Here is a 17,244-nt window from a genome sequence, read left to right on the forward strand (position 1 = left end):
CGAGTCTCATATCTGAGCATTCCCTGAAAACCTCCTATGTCTGGGGTGAGTCTCCTCTGCTGCATCTCAATGGTGTCCAGCTTCATCTGGTACCAGCAGGCTGTGCTGGAGGTGGGTGACAAGATATTCATCTACTTCCATCCCCCAGCACTTACCAACCCCCATCTGGATACAGTTATGCATATTTATTATTGGTGCCTGTGCAGTAAGGATTTGTCAATTTGTCAATTGATTTTGTTTGTAAGAAAATGAAATAGAATGCTTTCGTAGGGCTCAGACATTTCTGGTTCTCTCCCTTTGAGGGCACATTTGGAGCATTATGCCTATAGCAGACTCTCCCTTATCGCAGGCCCTCCCTCACCAGTCCATGCCATCTGTGTATGTTTGAAAGATCTGCCTTTATCCCAGCTCTCTGGGCCCCAAATACCTAAGATCTCTCCCTTAGAGAGATCCAACATTCAACCCCAAGTTGACAAAAGGGGGGTGTCTGGAACCAAAGTGTGTGAGACACGGGCATCCTCCATGCTGTCCACCAGTCCTGTGCCCTCTCAAGTCCATCACCTCTTACCCACACCCTTGCCTGGAATGTTGCCTGAGCTCTGAGCTATCTCTCCCTCAGTCAGTCCTGTAATCTCATTTATTCACTTAGCAAATATGGTGGAGCACTTTCCATGCAGGATACAGGTACAGATTCTGAGGATGCCAAGACAAAAAAGCTACAGGACCTGTCCTTAAAGGGCTCACAGCCTGTGATGAGAGGTGCCGTTCTGCAGATGACTCAATATAAAGCTGTGTTCATGTTACAGCTGTGTTACAAAGTGGGGACGAGGCCAGGGAAGGGGGTGGGAAGAGTGGGGTTAAGAAGGGCATCCGAGAAGGGCAGAGACTGGAGCGAGGCTTGAGGAGTGAGTGTTCCCCTGGCATACAGGGCATGGGGGCACAGGGATGGGCAAAAGGATGTTCCTAGCACATGCCTTCGACACACCCTTGGTTACAACTGTCATGCCCACTTGCTTCTCCTAAACACACCATGTAGGCTCCCAGTTCCCAGCCATTGCTTGTGCCATGCCCCTGTTAGGAAACCACCCATGGGTCCTCCACACAGAGGTCTGTCTTGAAATTTTACCCATCCTTTAAGGTGCCAGCTTTTCCTGGACCCTGTCCTGACCACTTCTTCTTCCTGGACTCTCTTTAGCATTTTGTGCTTCTGTTGCTGCTCTGGTCATTTTCTGTTCCTTCTGTTTGTTTACACTTCCTCTTCTCCCTGCTGCTAAAACTTCCTTGAAAGATAACTTGACCATTGAACTGAACTCTCTGGTGAGCTTTTCTAACCAAAGAGCAGAACAAAGTGTGCACTGGCCTGTTCCTGTTCTTAGCTTTGTTGGTGGTATGGCTGGAGTTCTCTGAGGTGTATGACATAGTACAGTGTCTGCTATTTATGTAGGAAAACCTTTGGCATTTGAAGAATACATTCAGAGGCACCTTTTCCTCTCTCTGTCAATGCAGGGTTCGATGACCTTCAGGTGTGTGCTGATCCTGGTGTCCCTGAGAATGGCTTCAGGACCCCCAGCGGAGGGATTTTCTTTGAAAGCTCTGTAACCCGATTTCATTGCCAAGACGGATTCAAGCTGAAGGGCTCTACAAAGAGACTATGCATGAAGCATCTTAATGGAACTCTAGGCTGGATCCCAAGTGATAAACCCATCTGTGTGCAAGAAGGTACAGTGTTTACCTCTCCACGGAAGCCGCTCAGGTGGCTCAGCTCGCAGGGGCCGCAGGGTGGTGTGACGGAGAGCTCAATACCCTGGATGGTTCTCTTTGTTTCAGGGTTAACCTGCATGCCGGCTGGAAAGTGGGAGTGTGTAATGAGGACTGGGGTGGGGGATCAATTAATCTCTGTATTAGAAGCAATAGTCTTTTTCTTCTATCTCAATTACAATCCAATTTATCATCATTTTTGTCAATGTAGGAGAGTGTCTCAGATAACTTTAGGGCTATTTCTTATTAGGCTGCCAACTCAGCATTCATTTCCATGTGACTCAATAAAAAGGACAGTAAATATATTGTGTGAGAACTGATCTGGGGACTCTGAAGATGTGTGTTATTCAGAGGATTAAATAAAGTACTGTTTATCAGTTCTCTGTTAGCTATGATTCATTTAAGCAAGAACTGTGACAAGCAGTGACAGATTGACAAGGTAGACATCTATTTCTAGCAATTATCCCTAAATGTATTTATTGGTAGTGACAAGATACTCATTTACTTCCAGCAATTACCCTACATCTGTTGGCTGAAACAACTTTATATACTTTTTTTTTTTGCTTTTACTCTATGTTTTAAAAAATGCATTGAGTTTAACTAATTGGAAAGCCAAATTGTTGATGATATATCTCAGAGGATCAGCAAGGCTGAAGTTGGACTAGACATGAATCAAAAATTAAATCTAGCCGCAGATTTCTGTTAGGCATAGTACTTATATTTTATTGAGTTCATTAGAAATTAGTTTCAGTTTTTGTTAATACCATTTTTGATTTAATTCTGGGATGGATTTTTTATAGTAATGTTATATAAACTATTATTCTGCTTTAATATATATTTTCTTCATGAAACTTTTAATAGATTTAATCCAACAAGAATTTTTGAGGATCTATTATGTTCTTCCTGATGGGAATTGTAAAATAATGGGTAAGATGGTTCTTGCCCTTAAAGTATTTGATATCGTTGCTCTTATTTGGGGGGTATTTTTTAAAAAGCCAAAATTAGTATAATAATGATTTAAGGTTTCTAAAAATAAATTCATTTTTTTCCTTTTGCATGTAGCCCACACAAGCTGTGGTTTCCCTAAGATTCTATTTAAAGTTCATTGGGTTCAAAAATTCATAGGTTTCTCTGCCAAAGTCTATGGCTTATATTACCCAGTACTTAAAAACCAGTCAAGCTCAGGAACATCAGAGAACAAAGAAAACCAAAACAGCCTTTCTGAACAGCCCAGAGATGAAGGCCTGTGTTATTTTATCATCCTAGATAAGATGAACTTTTTTTTGTTTTGTTTTTTGAGACAGAGTCTCACTTTGTTGCCCTTGGTAGAGTGCTGTGGTGTCACAGCTCACAGCAACCTCAAACCTTTGGGCTTAAGCGATTCTCTTGCCTCAGCCTCCCAAGTAGCTGAGACTACAGGCACCCACCACAATGCCCGGTTATTTTTTGTTGCAGTTGTCATTGTTGTTTAGCTGGCCCAGGCTGGATTCGAACCCGCCAACTTCAGTGTATGTGGCTAGCACCATAACCACTGTACTATGGGTGCCAAGCCAAGTTTATCACTTTTTAGACAAGCTTTTTCCAAACTCTGTACATGACTACATACTATGTAGTAATTCCAAGAAAGGGACTGAGAAATCACCTTGGAGTAGGAGGCTTCTATTATACAGAGGTGCAGGCTTAATTCTTAACACTTAGCCCCAAAAGTGCAGAGAGGGGCTGTACCTGTGGGGTGGCAATGGGGAGTCAATGCCTTTAATTATGCACCCTAAAACAAGACTGCATGTTTCCAAAGGAGGGCCTGGGTCTCTGCATCCAGTCCTGATGTGCTCTAATTATCATTTGGAAAGTTATAAGAACAGGTATTTAACTCTCTAAGTATAATATTGTATTTATTTTTCTAACTAGTGGTAATTTTGTTGGTCTTTGAAAGATCTGTATAAAAAGATTGCTTTTGTTGCCCTAGTGGTGGAGAAAATCATAATTGTTCACATCCTAGGCTTTTTTATTCTATGTGATTTATACATAGGAGGGTGGAGGGGGGATCCTAGACGTCTACACTGTGGATGCCACATAGCAGCGAAGAAGCCAGACTTTCTTTTTTCTGCTTTGTAAATGGCCCTTGCACCCTGGGCAAATAGTAAGGAGTGCTGAATTCATTTGTTTCCCTTGCCAGGTAATTCTTAGAAGGCTAATGAAGTTTTATAGTAGTAATGATAGTAATAACAATAATAAATTATCACATTTTTATAGGTCATTGAAGTTTGAAAGTGCGTTCATATTCCCTATCCTATTTAGTATGCACTATCACCCTATTAGATGAGCCTTTGTGTTCTCATTTCTTGACTAGGAAACTGAGGCTCAGAGAGGTTCACTTACTTTGTCAAGGTCACACAACTGATGGGTAAGCAGCACAGCTGTAACTACTTCTGACCCAGCATTTCTTTTTCCTCTACTGAAGTCCCATTCCAGTCAATTACACAAGAGCTCTTTAGTCCAACAAATGGCATCATCCAGGTTTGGGGTTGAAGGGACTTAAAAAATTTTATAATCCAAGCCCCATTCCGATTTAGTTCTTGTTTGGCCAATAGACAATCTGAGTGTCAAAGAAGTTAAGAACCTTCCCAGAGTTACATCATGAGTTAGGAACAGACCTCTTCTAGCCCCAGGGCTTGTCACCATCCAGTCTTTCACACTGCTGGCCAGTCCTGTCTGAGACATAGATTTTATTTTTTCTTTTTCTTTTTTTTTTTTATTAAATCATAGCTGTGTACATTAATGCGATCATGGGGCACCATACACTGGTTTTATAGACCGTTTGACACATTTTCATCACACTGGTTAACATAGCCTTCCTGGCATTTTCTTAGTTATTGTGTTAAGACATTTACATTCTACATTTACTAAGTTTCATATATACCCTTGTAAGATGCATCGCAGGTGTAATCCTACCAATTAGCCTCCCTCCGCCACCTCTCCCCTCCTTCCCGTCCCTTTCCCCCTTCCCCCTTAGGTTATAACTGGGTTATAGCTTTCATGTGAAAGCCATAAATTAGTTTCATAGTAGGGCCGAGTACACTGGATACTTTTTCTTCCATTCTTGAGATACTTTACTAAGAAGAATATGTTCCAGCTTCCTCCATGTAAACATGAAAGAGGTAAAGTCTCCATCTTTCTTTAAGGCTGCATAATATTCCATGGTGTACATATATCACAATTTATTAATCCATTTGTGGATTGATGGGCACTTGGGCTTTTTCCATGACTTAGCAATTACGAATTGGGCTAAAATAAACATTCTGGTACAAATATCGTTGTTATGATGTGATTTTTGGTCTTCTGGGTATATGCCTAGTAGAGGAATTATAGGATTAAATGGCAGATCTATTTTTAGTTCTCTGAGTGTTCTCCAAACATCTTTCCAAAAGGAATGTATTAATTTGTATTCCCACCAGCAGTGTAGAAGTGTTCCCTTTTCTCCACTCCACACCAACATCTCTGGGCTTGGGATTTTGTGATGTGGGCTAATCTTATTGGTGTTAGATGATATCTCAAAGGAGTTTTGATTTGCATTTCTCTGATGATTAAAGATGATGAGCATTTTTTCACATGTCTGTAGGCCGTGCGCCTGTCTTCTTCAGAGAAGTTTCTCTTCAAGTCCCTTGCCCAGCCTGCGATAGGATCACTTGTTCTTTTCTTGCTTATACATTTGAGTTCTCTGTGGATTCTGGCTATTAAACCTTTGTCGGAGACATAACCTGCAAATATCTTCTCCCATTCTGAGGGCTGTCTGCTTGCTTTACTTACTGTGAGACACAGATTTTAGAAAAACAAGTTCATCTGCATTAAAAAGCTTTATGACAGTTTGCCCCCTAGAGAATGAGTGGTACTGGTGCTTATAGATCCCTCTCTGTTATTCCTACACATGTACAACCACCCTCTCTTCTCACACAGCCCTCGTTTTGATCTAAATTGCTTTTTCCAAGTGGAACCAATTTGTAGAAGTTTGGACTCACAGAACCAATGAATGGAATGAATTCGTTTTATGGCACCCCGAGTTTCTGACCTGAGAGATATATCTATGCTTCTCCAAGCTCTTCTGCAAAACTGGAGCTGGGGTGACCCTAAGCATAGGTGAAAATGTCTATGGCCCATGGAACAGGGGAGATGACAGATATAGTAGAGAGGAGACCCTGGAAGTGGCAAAGGACTTAAAATATGCCCCATGTGGGCACAGTGCTGCCAACCTAGGATATCCCACATGGGATGCAGGGCTGCTGACATAGTACATACTATGTACAATGATGACAGGCCAGAGTGCGAGCCACCGTCTGGGCCACTTCCTTTTTGAAATCACTCAACTCGGTTGACTTAGGCCCCTTCCCTGAGTAAATAAACCCCTTTGCTACATTTCATAAGGAAAGGTAGAGGTGAAATTAAATTGACTTTACTTGAATTCACTTTACACACACTTACTCAACTCGTGTCCTCTGTAGACAAGGAGAGATGCTTCTCCCTCCCTGAAACCCTTGCCAGGGGCAGGAGTTAGCACTGCAGTATTCAGACTTTGGTTTGCATGACATGAAGAATTAGTATATTTAAAAAGTAAATATTACAAAGGGACTAAAAATCAATTCAGGATATATTATGGAGACAGAGGGGAGAAGAACCAGCCTATGTCTTGCTAAAACCTGTTGATTGTCGATATTAATGTAAATATTTCCTTACTTAACCACCTTTTGGTGTAGCTGGGCTACAGAATACATCTCACCCTTATGAAATCAGCTGTAAGTAGCTAGATTGAGGTTTTTGTTTTTGGTCTTTAAACAGAGATCTAAATAGTAAATTGCACGCTGTTCTTGGGCTGTGTTAGTCTTGGGGAAGTCTTGGGTTGCTCAGCACCCAAATTCCTTCCTGAGAAGGGTGTTTACACCTTTAAAAGCCACATCCTTCTAGCACAGTGTTCTCAACCTTCCTAATGCCACGATGTATTTTCATTGTTACAAAGGGGTCGCAACCCACAGGTTGAGAACCTGTCCCAGCAGGAGCATCAGCTTCTGGGTGGATTTAGGGTGTCTCTGGAGCACTTTGGGCACAACTTTCTCCTGGTGTAGAAAGACAAATCTTTGCTTCTTTGAGTTTCCTTTCATGGGGTACATCCTGTCTAGAGCTCTCGGAACTAGACCTGATGCAGTCTTAAATTTTTATAAAATGAGGTTTTCCTGTTTGAGGACTTCTTCACAGAGCTCTTCTCTGTAAGGTGGAGAGAGACCCTTTCCCACTCTTCCTGACCATCTACCTTGAATGGTCTGCCAACACACTGGTTGCATTGGCCATTTAGGTTCAAGCCCATTTCATATAAATCCATATGAAGCAAATGAAGTATTTTCACAGAGCCGGAGTCTCACAGGTCTAGCAGACAGCTTGTGTAGGTAAGAGCCTTCCAGAGCAGATTCCTAGAATGCCTTAAAAATGCCATGGGGCTCTTCTAAATCCTCACATAATGCTGCTCAGGGAGCTTGCATGGGTCTCCCCAGAGTGGTGCTTGTTTTGAAATGAACTGAACAGAAGACTCTCTCAGGAAATTCATCTTCCGCAGTTGGCCAGTCACTTCCTTTAAGCCAGGGGGGGAGCAGAGAGGACGAGGAGGAGACAGAAGGATTGTTTAAAGCTTCACATTCAGTGTACCCTCTGAAGCGCTGAGTCATAAGTCGAGCCCACCTTCACTGCTCACCATGAGAACAGACACCCTCCCATATAGCCCTGGGCTCTGGCTTGAACCCTGGGGACAACCTGCTGTGCCATCTGAAGAGCAAGTCTCCAAGGTGGAAGTTGTGGCCACGGAGCAGGGTGAAAACATGGTTTGTTTCTGTGGGACTGGCCTCACAGCCCCGTAACAACCTCATTCAACCCATCAGTCTTGTCCAAGGAGAGGTCCCTTGATCTAGGAGGGAGGTGCAGGCACAAGTGACATGTGGTAGCCATTCTGTGTGTAGCAGCCAGCCCCAGGCGCTCACTGGACATTACAGCTTATCACCTGCATGTCCGAGCAGGCTGTTCTCCTCCACCACGTATGAAAGGGAGCCCAGCAGCAGCCTGTTGTCCTTGCCTGTCTTTTTTAGTGGTTGGCCATGGGTCAGGTGGCCCTCCTTCAGGAGTTGCTGATTTCCCCGGCCTTTTCCTTTTACTGCTCTTAGTGATATTTGGGTTCCAAGCACCATTGCCTTCAGCTGTTTTTAATCATTCACACACAGAGAAAGCAGATGGGCATTCTTTCCTTCCGTACTTTTGATTGTCTTACTACACATTTTAAACTTGCTTTGGCCACAATTAATATCGTCCATACAGTTGAGTCTGAGTTCTCTACAGGGCACTGTGAATTGAGTTCCTTGTACTTTGGGGATGCTGACAACGACAGGGATTCAGAGAGGCAGACCTTGAATTGTGCCTAAAGGAACATCTCTAGATGTCAGGCAGAGCCTCCCTTGGTCTTCCTGCCCAGAGCCTGCCCCTGTGTCACCTCTGTCTGCCTTTTCTCAACAAGACTGCAGTGTTTTAAGGAGATGTCCCTCATATGGATCAGACGCCTATGCTTTGTAAAGATTACCTTCTGTAATTATGAGAGCAGCCCTACAAAGTAGGTTCTGTCACCTTATTTTGCAAATAAAAGTTGGAGGCTCAGAGAGGCTGAATTTCTCACGCTCTCGTAGGTAGTGACAGAGTTCAAATCCAAGTTTGTGCTTTCCAACATGCTCATCTCATCTGACCAAAGATGATTTTTCCTAGGCAAGTAACACACATCATAAGGGCCCTGGGCCTATACCTCTTAGAGGTCATCTTCCTATGAATAAACTTGGTAGAAACCCATGGATGCAGGGCCCTAGTTCTTAACGTGTGTGCTAAGGCCCACCTACATCACAACTTTTTAAAAATACATATTCAAACCTCCTGCATTAAAATGTTAGTGTAAGCCCAAGGAATTTGCATTGAAAAAACCTCCCAGCTGATTCTTATAAAAATTTTGAGACCCACTTATTTAGGGATACGGTAGGTGTTGCCTTGCAAGAGAGAAGACGACACGATTCTCTTGATTCCGGGGAGATCCTTAAAGAGCATTAATTCTTAGAATCTGAGAATATCAGTGTCATCCTTTGTACAGATGAAGAAGCTGAGGCCCGTTTGAGTTTTAAGTGGCTTACACTCGTCACACAGCAAGTAAGCTAGGAATTGCCCCAGCGTCCTGACTCCTGGTCCAGTGCTCTTTCTATATTGTGGTGGGGAGCAACCCAAGCTGCTGCTCAGAATCACCTGGGGGGAACTCTTACCAACAAAAGCAGGCAAGACCCAATCCAAGGGACTATTTTAGTTGTTGTAGGTAGTGGGAGGCCATAGGTATTTTTAAAAGCTCCCAAGGTGATTTTAGTGTGCCACCAGGGATCCCTTCCACCTGTACTTTTTGTCTCAATATCCTTTGTTACCTGGTTGTGCCTAAAGGTGGGCAAAGAACATGGGAGGAGAGTGGTTTCTGCCACGGTTCCTGCTTGCTGGGTCTCCCTGCTTAATTCTCCTTTGTTCCAGTTCTTTGCAGAGTGCAGAAAGGAAACAAAAATCATTTGTTAATGATTGCTAAAATATTTTGGCTCCCATACACATGACCAGGATTGCTATAAAAGATGAATAATTTGATGTTAAGTAGGTTCTTCAAGCTTCCTGGGGAAAAGTTGCAATGTGAGTTTAAGTATTATTACATTATAAATTTTTAATTAAAAGATTCAACTTCACTCATAAGCTCAAGCTGGCAGTAAAGTTGGCAGATAACTCCTTTATTCACATCGAAACTGTGGGGTGCAGACATTTTTCAAAAGCAGGGAAGTTATGCTCTGTTTTTACACTTAACTCATATATTAAGGTGAGTTGTCTCCCAGCTCCAGAGGCTTCAGCAAAACAGTGGAATGCTTTGAAAATGTTTTATTTAGAATTCTTTTCTTCTCTGTCATCTAAAATTTCTTTGTTGCCTTAGATATGGATTATCAGAAACAACAGCCTATGCCCATAAGGGCAAGTATTTGCATGTTTTTTCCTAAAATATTCTTTTCTCATTTTCCATCTTCTAAGAAGGGAAAGAGCAGAGGGGTGTCTACTGTCCCCGGGAACACTGTCATTTCTTATTTATGCTGCTGTTAAACAAAAGTCACTGCTTTCCTATATTCCCTTGTGGCTTCAAGAGTGAGGTTAGTTTTTATTTCTAAAAAGATTTCCTTACCATAAATATGATCATGACTTGAAAAAAGAAATCTAGAGGAAATAAGATCAGGTCAGACTAGGGCAGATCCAGCAAAGAAAAATGACAGAAATGATCACTTATCATCTTTGTAAGATGACAGCTTGGACCCCCACAGACAAGAGTTTGCAAGCCTGCACAGCCAAGCCCCTGGGAGGGTGGAGGGAACGACCAAATTGTAGCAGCTGTTACTCTTGAACCAGCAGCCTCCTTGGCCTTCCATGTCACCTGAGTGCTGAGACCTCACCCTTTCTCTACAGGCCTACAGAGGTAGGGAGGCACTTTAAGTCACAGAATTATCAGGCAATGGAGAGCAACAGTAACAATAATGCACATGTACAGAACCTTGTCAGAGGTCTGTGTAAAGGTCATCAGATGATGGCTAGCAACCTTGCATGCCAGGCTGACTGTGAAGATGCCCCTGAAAGCAGCTCACAACTGAAACTACCCAGAATTAGTTTGGCTGCTTATTAAAAATGCAGGCCTACCTCCATGTGGGCTTCTCCAAACCCATCGCAGATGCAGTTCATCTTTGCTAATGCCAGTCTTGAGCAGTTTGGGGCTAACCATGGCTCTCTAGTCATCATCTTGTGAGTCCTATTTCTGATTCAGATCTCTTCAGAACCCCACACTGGGTCTGCAAGCGTGTGAGGCCTCAGCATGAGAAGCCGCCCAGGCCTGCTCAAATTAGATTCTATTCTTTATTACATTTTTCTGACACAGCTGCTAAGGGATAGGCTGGGGATTGTTAAATTCTGAGCCAGGCTTTGCATTTGGATGGCTGTGTTTAGTCTATGCTGTCACCTAGATGGGCCTTTGTCCCATTGGGCAGAGGTTCTCTACATTTGACTTCATGGTAGCTGCCTGGGGCAGGGTGGGGTGTGGGGGCGGGCACATTAAAAGTACACATTTCCAGGCTGGTTGCAGCGGCTCATGCCTCTAATTCTAGCACTTTGGGAGGCTGAGGTGCAAGGATTGCTTGATGTCAGGAGTTCAAGACTAACCAGAGCAAGAGCGAGACCCCTTTCTCTGCAAAGAAGTAGAAAAATTAGCCAGATGTGGTGGCACATGCCTGTAGTCTCACTTATTTGGAAAGACTAAGGTATGATGAGGTTTGTTTGAGCCCAGGAGTTTGAGGTTGCAGTGAACTGTGATAATACCACTGCACTCCAATAGGCAACAGAGAAAGACTCTCTCAATTAAACGGGGTGGGGGTGGGGTGGGGCACATTTCCAGGCCCCGCGGTAAGAGGTTTTTATGCACAGGGAATCTAAATTTACCAAGCACCTCCAGGAGATGCTAGTGTTGATGGGCCTCAGAAAACTCACTGAGACACTTACCAGGGGTGCTCCATAAGCTCAGCATCAGTCTGTGGAGTAGATCTGTAAGTCATTAGCCCATGAGGAGGGACATTTGAAATGCCTTCTGTTATTTTTTCTTGTGAGTTCATCTCTGGCCACTTAGTGCTTTTTCTCACCTCCTTGTTGTTGAACACGAGGGCTATTTTCAGAAGGTGGAAAGAGACTTCTAAGTTTCTTCAAAAATGAAATAATTAAGGTGGTATTTATCAAGAGAAAAGCAAGACTTCAGGTAGAGCAGCACTTCTAGGGCAAAACTCTGAACCGAACCGAGCTTCTCCAGCAATCTGTGTGGTCCACAGTAAGAGGGGAAGTTGCCTTCTGATAATTTTCTGGCAAATAGTTAAGGTCTTATGATGTTGAGAACTTCATTGCCACCCCAATAAGTTTAGTTATTCATTCTCCAAAGTTCTGTTAAGCATTCTCTGAGGCTCCAGTTGATTCGAGAAAGATTGCTAACAGTTGCAGGAAATGTCCTTGTTCTTTCTGAATTAATTTTGTTGCCGTTGTTTTAACTTTTAAAAATTTTATGAAATAAAACACATAGAAAAGTACAAAAACCTACCTGTCCAGTGAACAAAGCAACACTAATGTCGCCACTATCCAGGTGAAGAAATAGGATGTTGCCCCCTTCTCTGGGTCACTCTCAGAGGTGAGGTCTTTCCTGAGTCCCAGTGATCATTTCCTGTGTAATCACTTAGCCCAGAGCATGTGTTCCAGATCATGGTACTCTTTCAAGTTTAATTTGCTTTTGCCTTATTTTTGAGTCTATGTACATGGAATTATAGAATAAAGGTGATTTTATGTCTGACATCTTTTAGTTGATGAAATCCATGCATATTATTGCTGATAGCTGTAGTTAGATCATTTTCACTGAAGCATAGTGCTCTATTATGTGAATATACCATACTTTGAACATTCTGATGTTCATGGAAATTTGCGTTTTTTTTTCCATTTGTCTTCCATTACAGATAGTGCTGTTATGAACATGTTTGAGCAATCTTTTGGTGTATGTATGTGTTATATATGTATACATACACTCACATTTCTATTGAGTAAAGGAGTTGCTGAGATATAGGCAAATAATTAAGGTCTTACAATGTTGAGAACTTCATTGCCACCTCAATAAGTTTAGTCATTCATTCTCCAAAGTTCTGTTAAGCACTCTCTGAGGCTCCAGTTGATTTGGGAAAGATTGCTAACATTTGCAGGAAATTTCTTGAATTCTGGTGGAGCAAGTTTTCTTCTGCATATGTTCCTTATTCATAGGTCTGCTAATTTTCCAAAGTGGCTGCACCAGTTTACATTCCCATCAGCAGAATATTCTTACCAACACTGGGTATTACCAATATTTTAGGCATCTGGTAGGTATGTAGTGCTATTTCCTGTTTTTAATGTACATTGCCCTGGTGAATAGTGAGGCTGAAGACGTTTCTATGTGGTTTTTATGCCAGTTTGTTATTCTCTCTTGCGAAGTGCCTGTTTAACTCACTCACCCATTTATCTATTCGCTGTCTTTTCCTTACTGATTTTTAGGAGTTTTTATATATATGGGACACAAATCCTTTGGTGGTGACAGATTCTGCAAATATCTTCTGTACTGTAGTTTACGTTTTCACTCTGAACATCAGCGTCTTTTGGTGAACAGAAGATCTTAATTTTAATGTAGTCAAATGCTTTATTTGTCTTCTGTAAGAAATGTTTTCCTACTCTGATGTCACAAAGATATTCTCCTATATAATATTTTCATTACATCACTATTTTCCACTATTTTTACTTATTTTTTGTTTTTACAGACAGTCTAGCTCCATCACCCAGGCTGGAGTGCAGTGGCCTGATCATAGCTCACTGTAGCTCCTGGATTCCTGGGCTCAAGTGATCTCCCTCCTCAGCCTCCTGAGCAGCTGGATTTATAGGCACCAGCCACTGTACCCAGCATAATTGTCACTATTGTGACTTTCACATTTAGACCTGTAATCCACCTGGGCTTGCCTTGTGCATATGATATAATCCAGTGCCAAGTATTAGAATGACTGCTTTTCCCCCACTGTTCCAGAGTGGATCTGTTTCAGGACTCTGTAGTGGTCCATAGGTCTGTTTGTCTATCTTTGGAAGGTTACTACACTATTTTAATTGCTATAGCTTTATAATTAGTCTTGAATTCTGGTGGGACAAGTTTTCTTCAAGACTGTCTTGCCTTTTTTTGGCCTCTTGAATTTCCATGTAAGTTTTAGAATTGGTATGTCAATTGTCAGAACAAACTTACAGTTTTAATATGATTGTATTGAATTTATAATTACATTTTGGGAAAAATAGTATTTTTATAATATTGAGTTTTTAAATCAAGGAACAGGGAATATTCCTCCTTTTACATCTTGTACAGTTTTTCTCAGTAATGTTTCATAGTTTTCTTATAGGGTTCTTACATATTAGATTTATGCCCAGGAACTCAAATATTTTGATATTATTGATGATAGATATTTCAGATTCTTGTTTTTTAACTGATATGTAGAAATTCATACATACTAAACTCATTCATTTTACTGTTTAAATTCTTTTGGGTTTTACCATATATACAGTCATGCCTTGTGTGAGTAATAATATTTTTGTATCTTCCTGATCTATATAACTTGTATTTCCTTCTGTTACATTTTTGTTCTGGTAAAGAACTCCAGTACAAGGCTGAATACAAGTGGAAAGAGTGAGCACCATTGTCTTCTTCCCAATCTGAAATGGAATGCTTTCAATATTTTTGCTATAGATTTTTTTTTTAATTTTTTCATTAAATCATAACTGTATACAATGATATGATTATGGGGCATCATACACTCACTTCATAAACCATTTGACACATTTTTATCACAGTGGTTAACATAGCCTTTCCGGCGTTATCTCAGTTACTGTGCCAAAACATTTACATTCTACATTTACCAAGTTTCGCAAATACCCCTATAATATGCCACGGTGTGATCCCACCGATTCCCCTCCCTCTACCCCACCCCCCCCTTTCCCACTTCCCCCTATTGTTAAGTTGTAGCTGGGTTATAGCTTTCATGTGAGAGTCCCAAATTAGTTTCATAGTAGGGCTGTGTACATTGGGTATTTTTTCTTCCATTCTTGGGATACTTTACTAAGAAGAATATGTTCCAGCTCCATCCATGTAAACATGAAAGAGGTAAAGTCTCCATCTTTCTTTAAGGCTGCATAGTATTCCATGGTATACATATACCACAATTTATTAATCCATTCGTGGATCGATGGACACTTGGGCTTTTTCCATGACTTAGCTATTATGACTTGGGCTGCAATAAACATTCTGGTACAAATATCTTTGTTATGTTGTGATTTTTGGTCTTCTGGGTATATGCCCAGCAGAGGAATTACAGGATTGAATGGCAGATCTATTTTTAGATCTCTGAGTGTTCTCCATATATCTTTCCAAAAGGAATGTATTAATTTGCATTCCCACCAGCAGTGCAGAAGTGTTCCCTTTTCTCCGCATCCACGCCAGCATCTCTGGTCTTGAGATTTTGTGATATAGGCTAGTCTCATTGGAGTTAGATGATATCTCAAAGTAGTTTTGATTTGCATTTCTCTGATGATTAAAGATGATGAGCATTTTTTCATATGTCTGAAGGCCTTGCGCCTGTCTTCTTCAGAGAAGTTTCTCTTCAAATCCCTTGCCCAGCCTGCGATGGGATCCCTTGTTTTTTTCTTGCTGATGCGTTTGAGTTCTCTGTGGATTCTGGTTATTAAACCTTTGTCAGAGTTATACCCTGCAAATATCTTCTCCCATTCTGAGGGCTGTCTGCTTGCTCTGCTTACTGTGTTCTTAGCTGTGCAGAAGCTTTTTAGTTTGATCAAGTCCCAGTAGTGTATTTTTGAAGCTGCTTCAATTGCCCGGGGGGTTCTCCTCATGAAATACTCACCCAGACCAATTTCTTCAAGGGTTTTCCCTGCATTCTCCTCTAGTATTTTTATAGTTTCATGTCTTAAGTTTAAATCTTTAATCCAATGAGAGTCTATCTTAGTTAATGGTGAAAGGTGTGGGTCCAATTTCAGTCTTCTGCAGGTTGCCAGCCAGTTCACCCAGCACCATTTGTTAAATAGGGAATCTTTTCCCCACTGAATGTTTTTAATTGGCTTGTCAAAAATCAAATAGCGGTAAGTAGCTGGATTCATCTCTTGGTTCTCTATTCTGTTCCAGATATCTACTTCTCTGTTTTTGTGCCAATACCATGCTGTTTTGATCACTATCGATTTGTAGTAAAGTCTGAGGTCTGGTAGTGTGATTCCTCCTGTTTTGTTTTTATTTCTGAGTAATGTCTTGGCTATTCGAGGTTTTTTCTGATTCCATATAAAACGAAGTAATGTTTTTTCAAGATCTTTAAAATATGACAGTGGAGCTTTAATAGGGAGTGCGTTGAAATTATATATTGCTTTGGGTAGTATGGACATTTTGATAATGTTGATTCTTCCTAGCCATGAGCATGGTATGTTTTTCCATTTGTTAACATTTTCAGCTATTTCTTTTCTTAGAGTTTCATAGTTCTCTTTATAGAGATCTTTCACGTCTTTTGTTAGGTAAATTCCCAAATATTTCATCTTCTTTGGCACTACTGTGAATGGGATAGAGTCCTTAACTGCTTTTTCAATTTGACTGTTGTTGGTGTATATAAAGGCTACCGATTTATGAATGTTGATTTTGTAACCTGAGACGCTGCTGTATTCCTTGATCACTTCTAGGAGTTTTGTAGTAGAGTCCCTAGTGTTTTCCAGATACACAATCATATCATCTGCGAAGAGCGAGAGTTTGATCTCTTCTGACCCTATATGGATACCCTTGATCGCCTTTTCTTCCCTAATTGCGGTGGCTAAAACTTCCATTACAATGTTGAAAAGCAATGGAGACAGTGGGCAGCCTTGTCTGGTTCCTGATCTGAGTGGAAATGATTCCAATTTAACTCCATTCAATATGATATTGGCTGTGGGTTTGCTGTAGATAGCCTCTATCAGTTTAAGAAAAGTCCCTTCTAGACCAATTTTCTTGAGTGTTCTGATCATGAAGGGATGCTGGATATTATCAAAAGCTTTTTCTGCATCAATTGAGAGAATCATATGGTCTTTGTTTTTTAATTTGTTTATGTGCTGAATTACATTTATAGATTTACGTATATTGAACCAGCCTTGAGACCCTGGGATAAAACCAACTTGGTCATGATGTATAATTTGTTTGATGTGTTGTTGGATTCTGTTTGTTAGGATCTTGTTGAATATTTTTGCATCTATATTCATTAGTGATATTGGTCTATAATTTTCTTTTCTTGTTGGGTCTTTTCCTGGTTTGGGGATCAGGGTGATGTTTGCTTCATAGAACGTGTTGGGTAGTCTTCCTTCTTTTTCTACATTTTGGAACAGGTTGAGTAATATAGGTACTAATTCCTCTTTAAAGGTTTGGTAGAATTCTGACGTGAAACCATCTGGTCCCGGGCTTTTCTTTTTAGGGAGGTTTTGTATAGTTGATGCTATTTCTGAACTTGATATGGGTCTGTTCAACATTTCCACTTGATTCTGGTTAAGTCTTGGAAGGTGGCGTGCTTCCAAGTATTGGTCTATTTCCTTCAGATTTTCATATTTCTGAGAATAAAGTTTCTTGTAATATTCATTAAGGATTTTTTGGATTTCTGATGAGTCTGTGGTTATTTCGTCTTTGTTGTTTCTGATTGATGATATTAGAGATTTTATTCTTTTTTTCCTGATTAGGTTGGCCAGAGGTTTATCTATTTTATTGACCTTTTCAAAAAACCAGCTTTTTGATTTATTGATCTGTTGTATTATTCTTTTGTT

The 17,244-nt window shown here is 41.0% G+C and overlaps 1 protein-coding gene across 3 annotated transcripts in view; it reads left to right on the top strand.

Annotated features, from left to right (window-relative positions):
• SUSD4 (sushi domain containing 4) overlaps window positions 1-17,244 on the top strand; it is a 199,141-nt gene that overhangs the window by 112,344 nt on the left and 69,553 nt on the right. For all 3 annotated transcript variants that reach the window (XM_053607512.1, XM_053607511.1, XM_053607513.1), the window contains exon 3: window positions 1,507-1,719. In XM_053607512.1, the coding sequence (XP_053463487.1) occupies window positions 1,507-1,719 (213 nt within the window). The remainder of the gene's footprint in view (window positions 1-1,506; window positions 1,720-17,244) is intronic.

Source organism: Nycticebus coucang, chromosome 10, assembly GCF_027406575.1.
Source record: "Nycticebus coucang isolate mNycCou1 chromosome 10, mNycCou1.pri, whole genome shotgun sequence".
In the NCBI taxonomy this organism is placed as follows: Eukaryota; Metazoa; Chordata; class Mammalia; order Primates; family Lorisidae; genus Nycticebus; species Nycticebus coucang.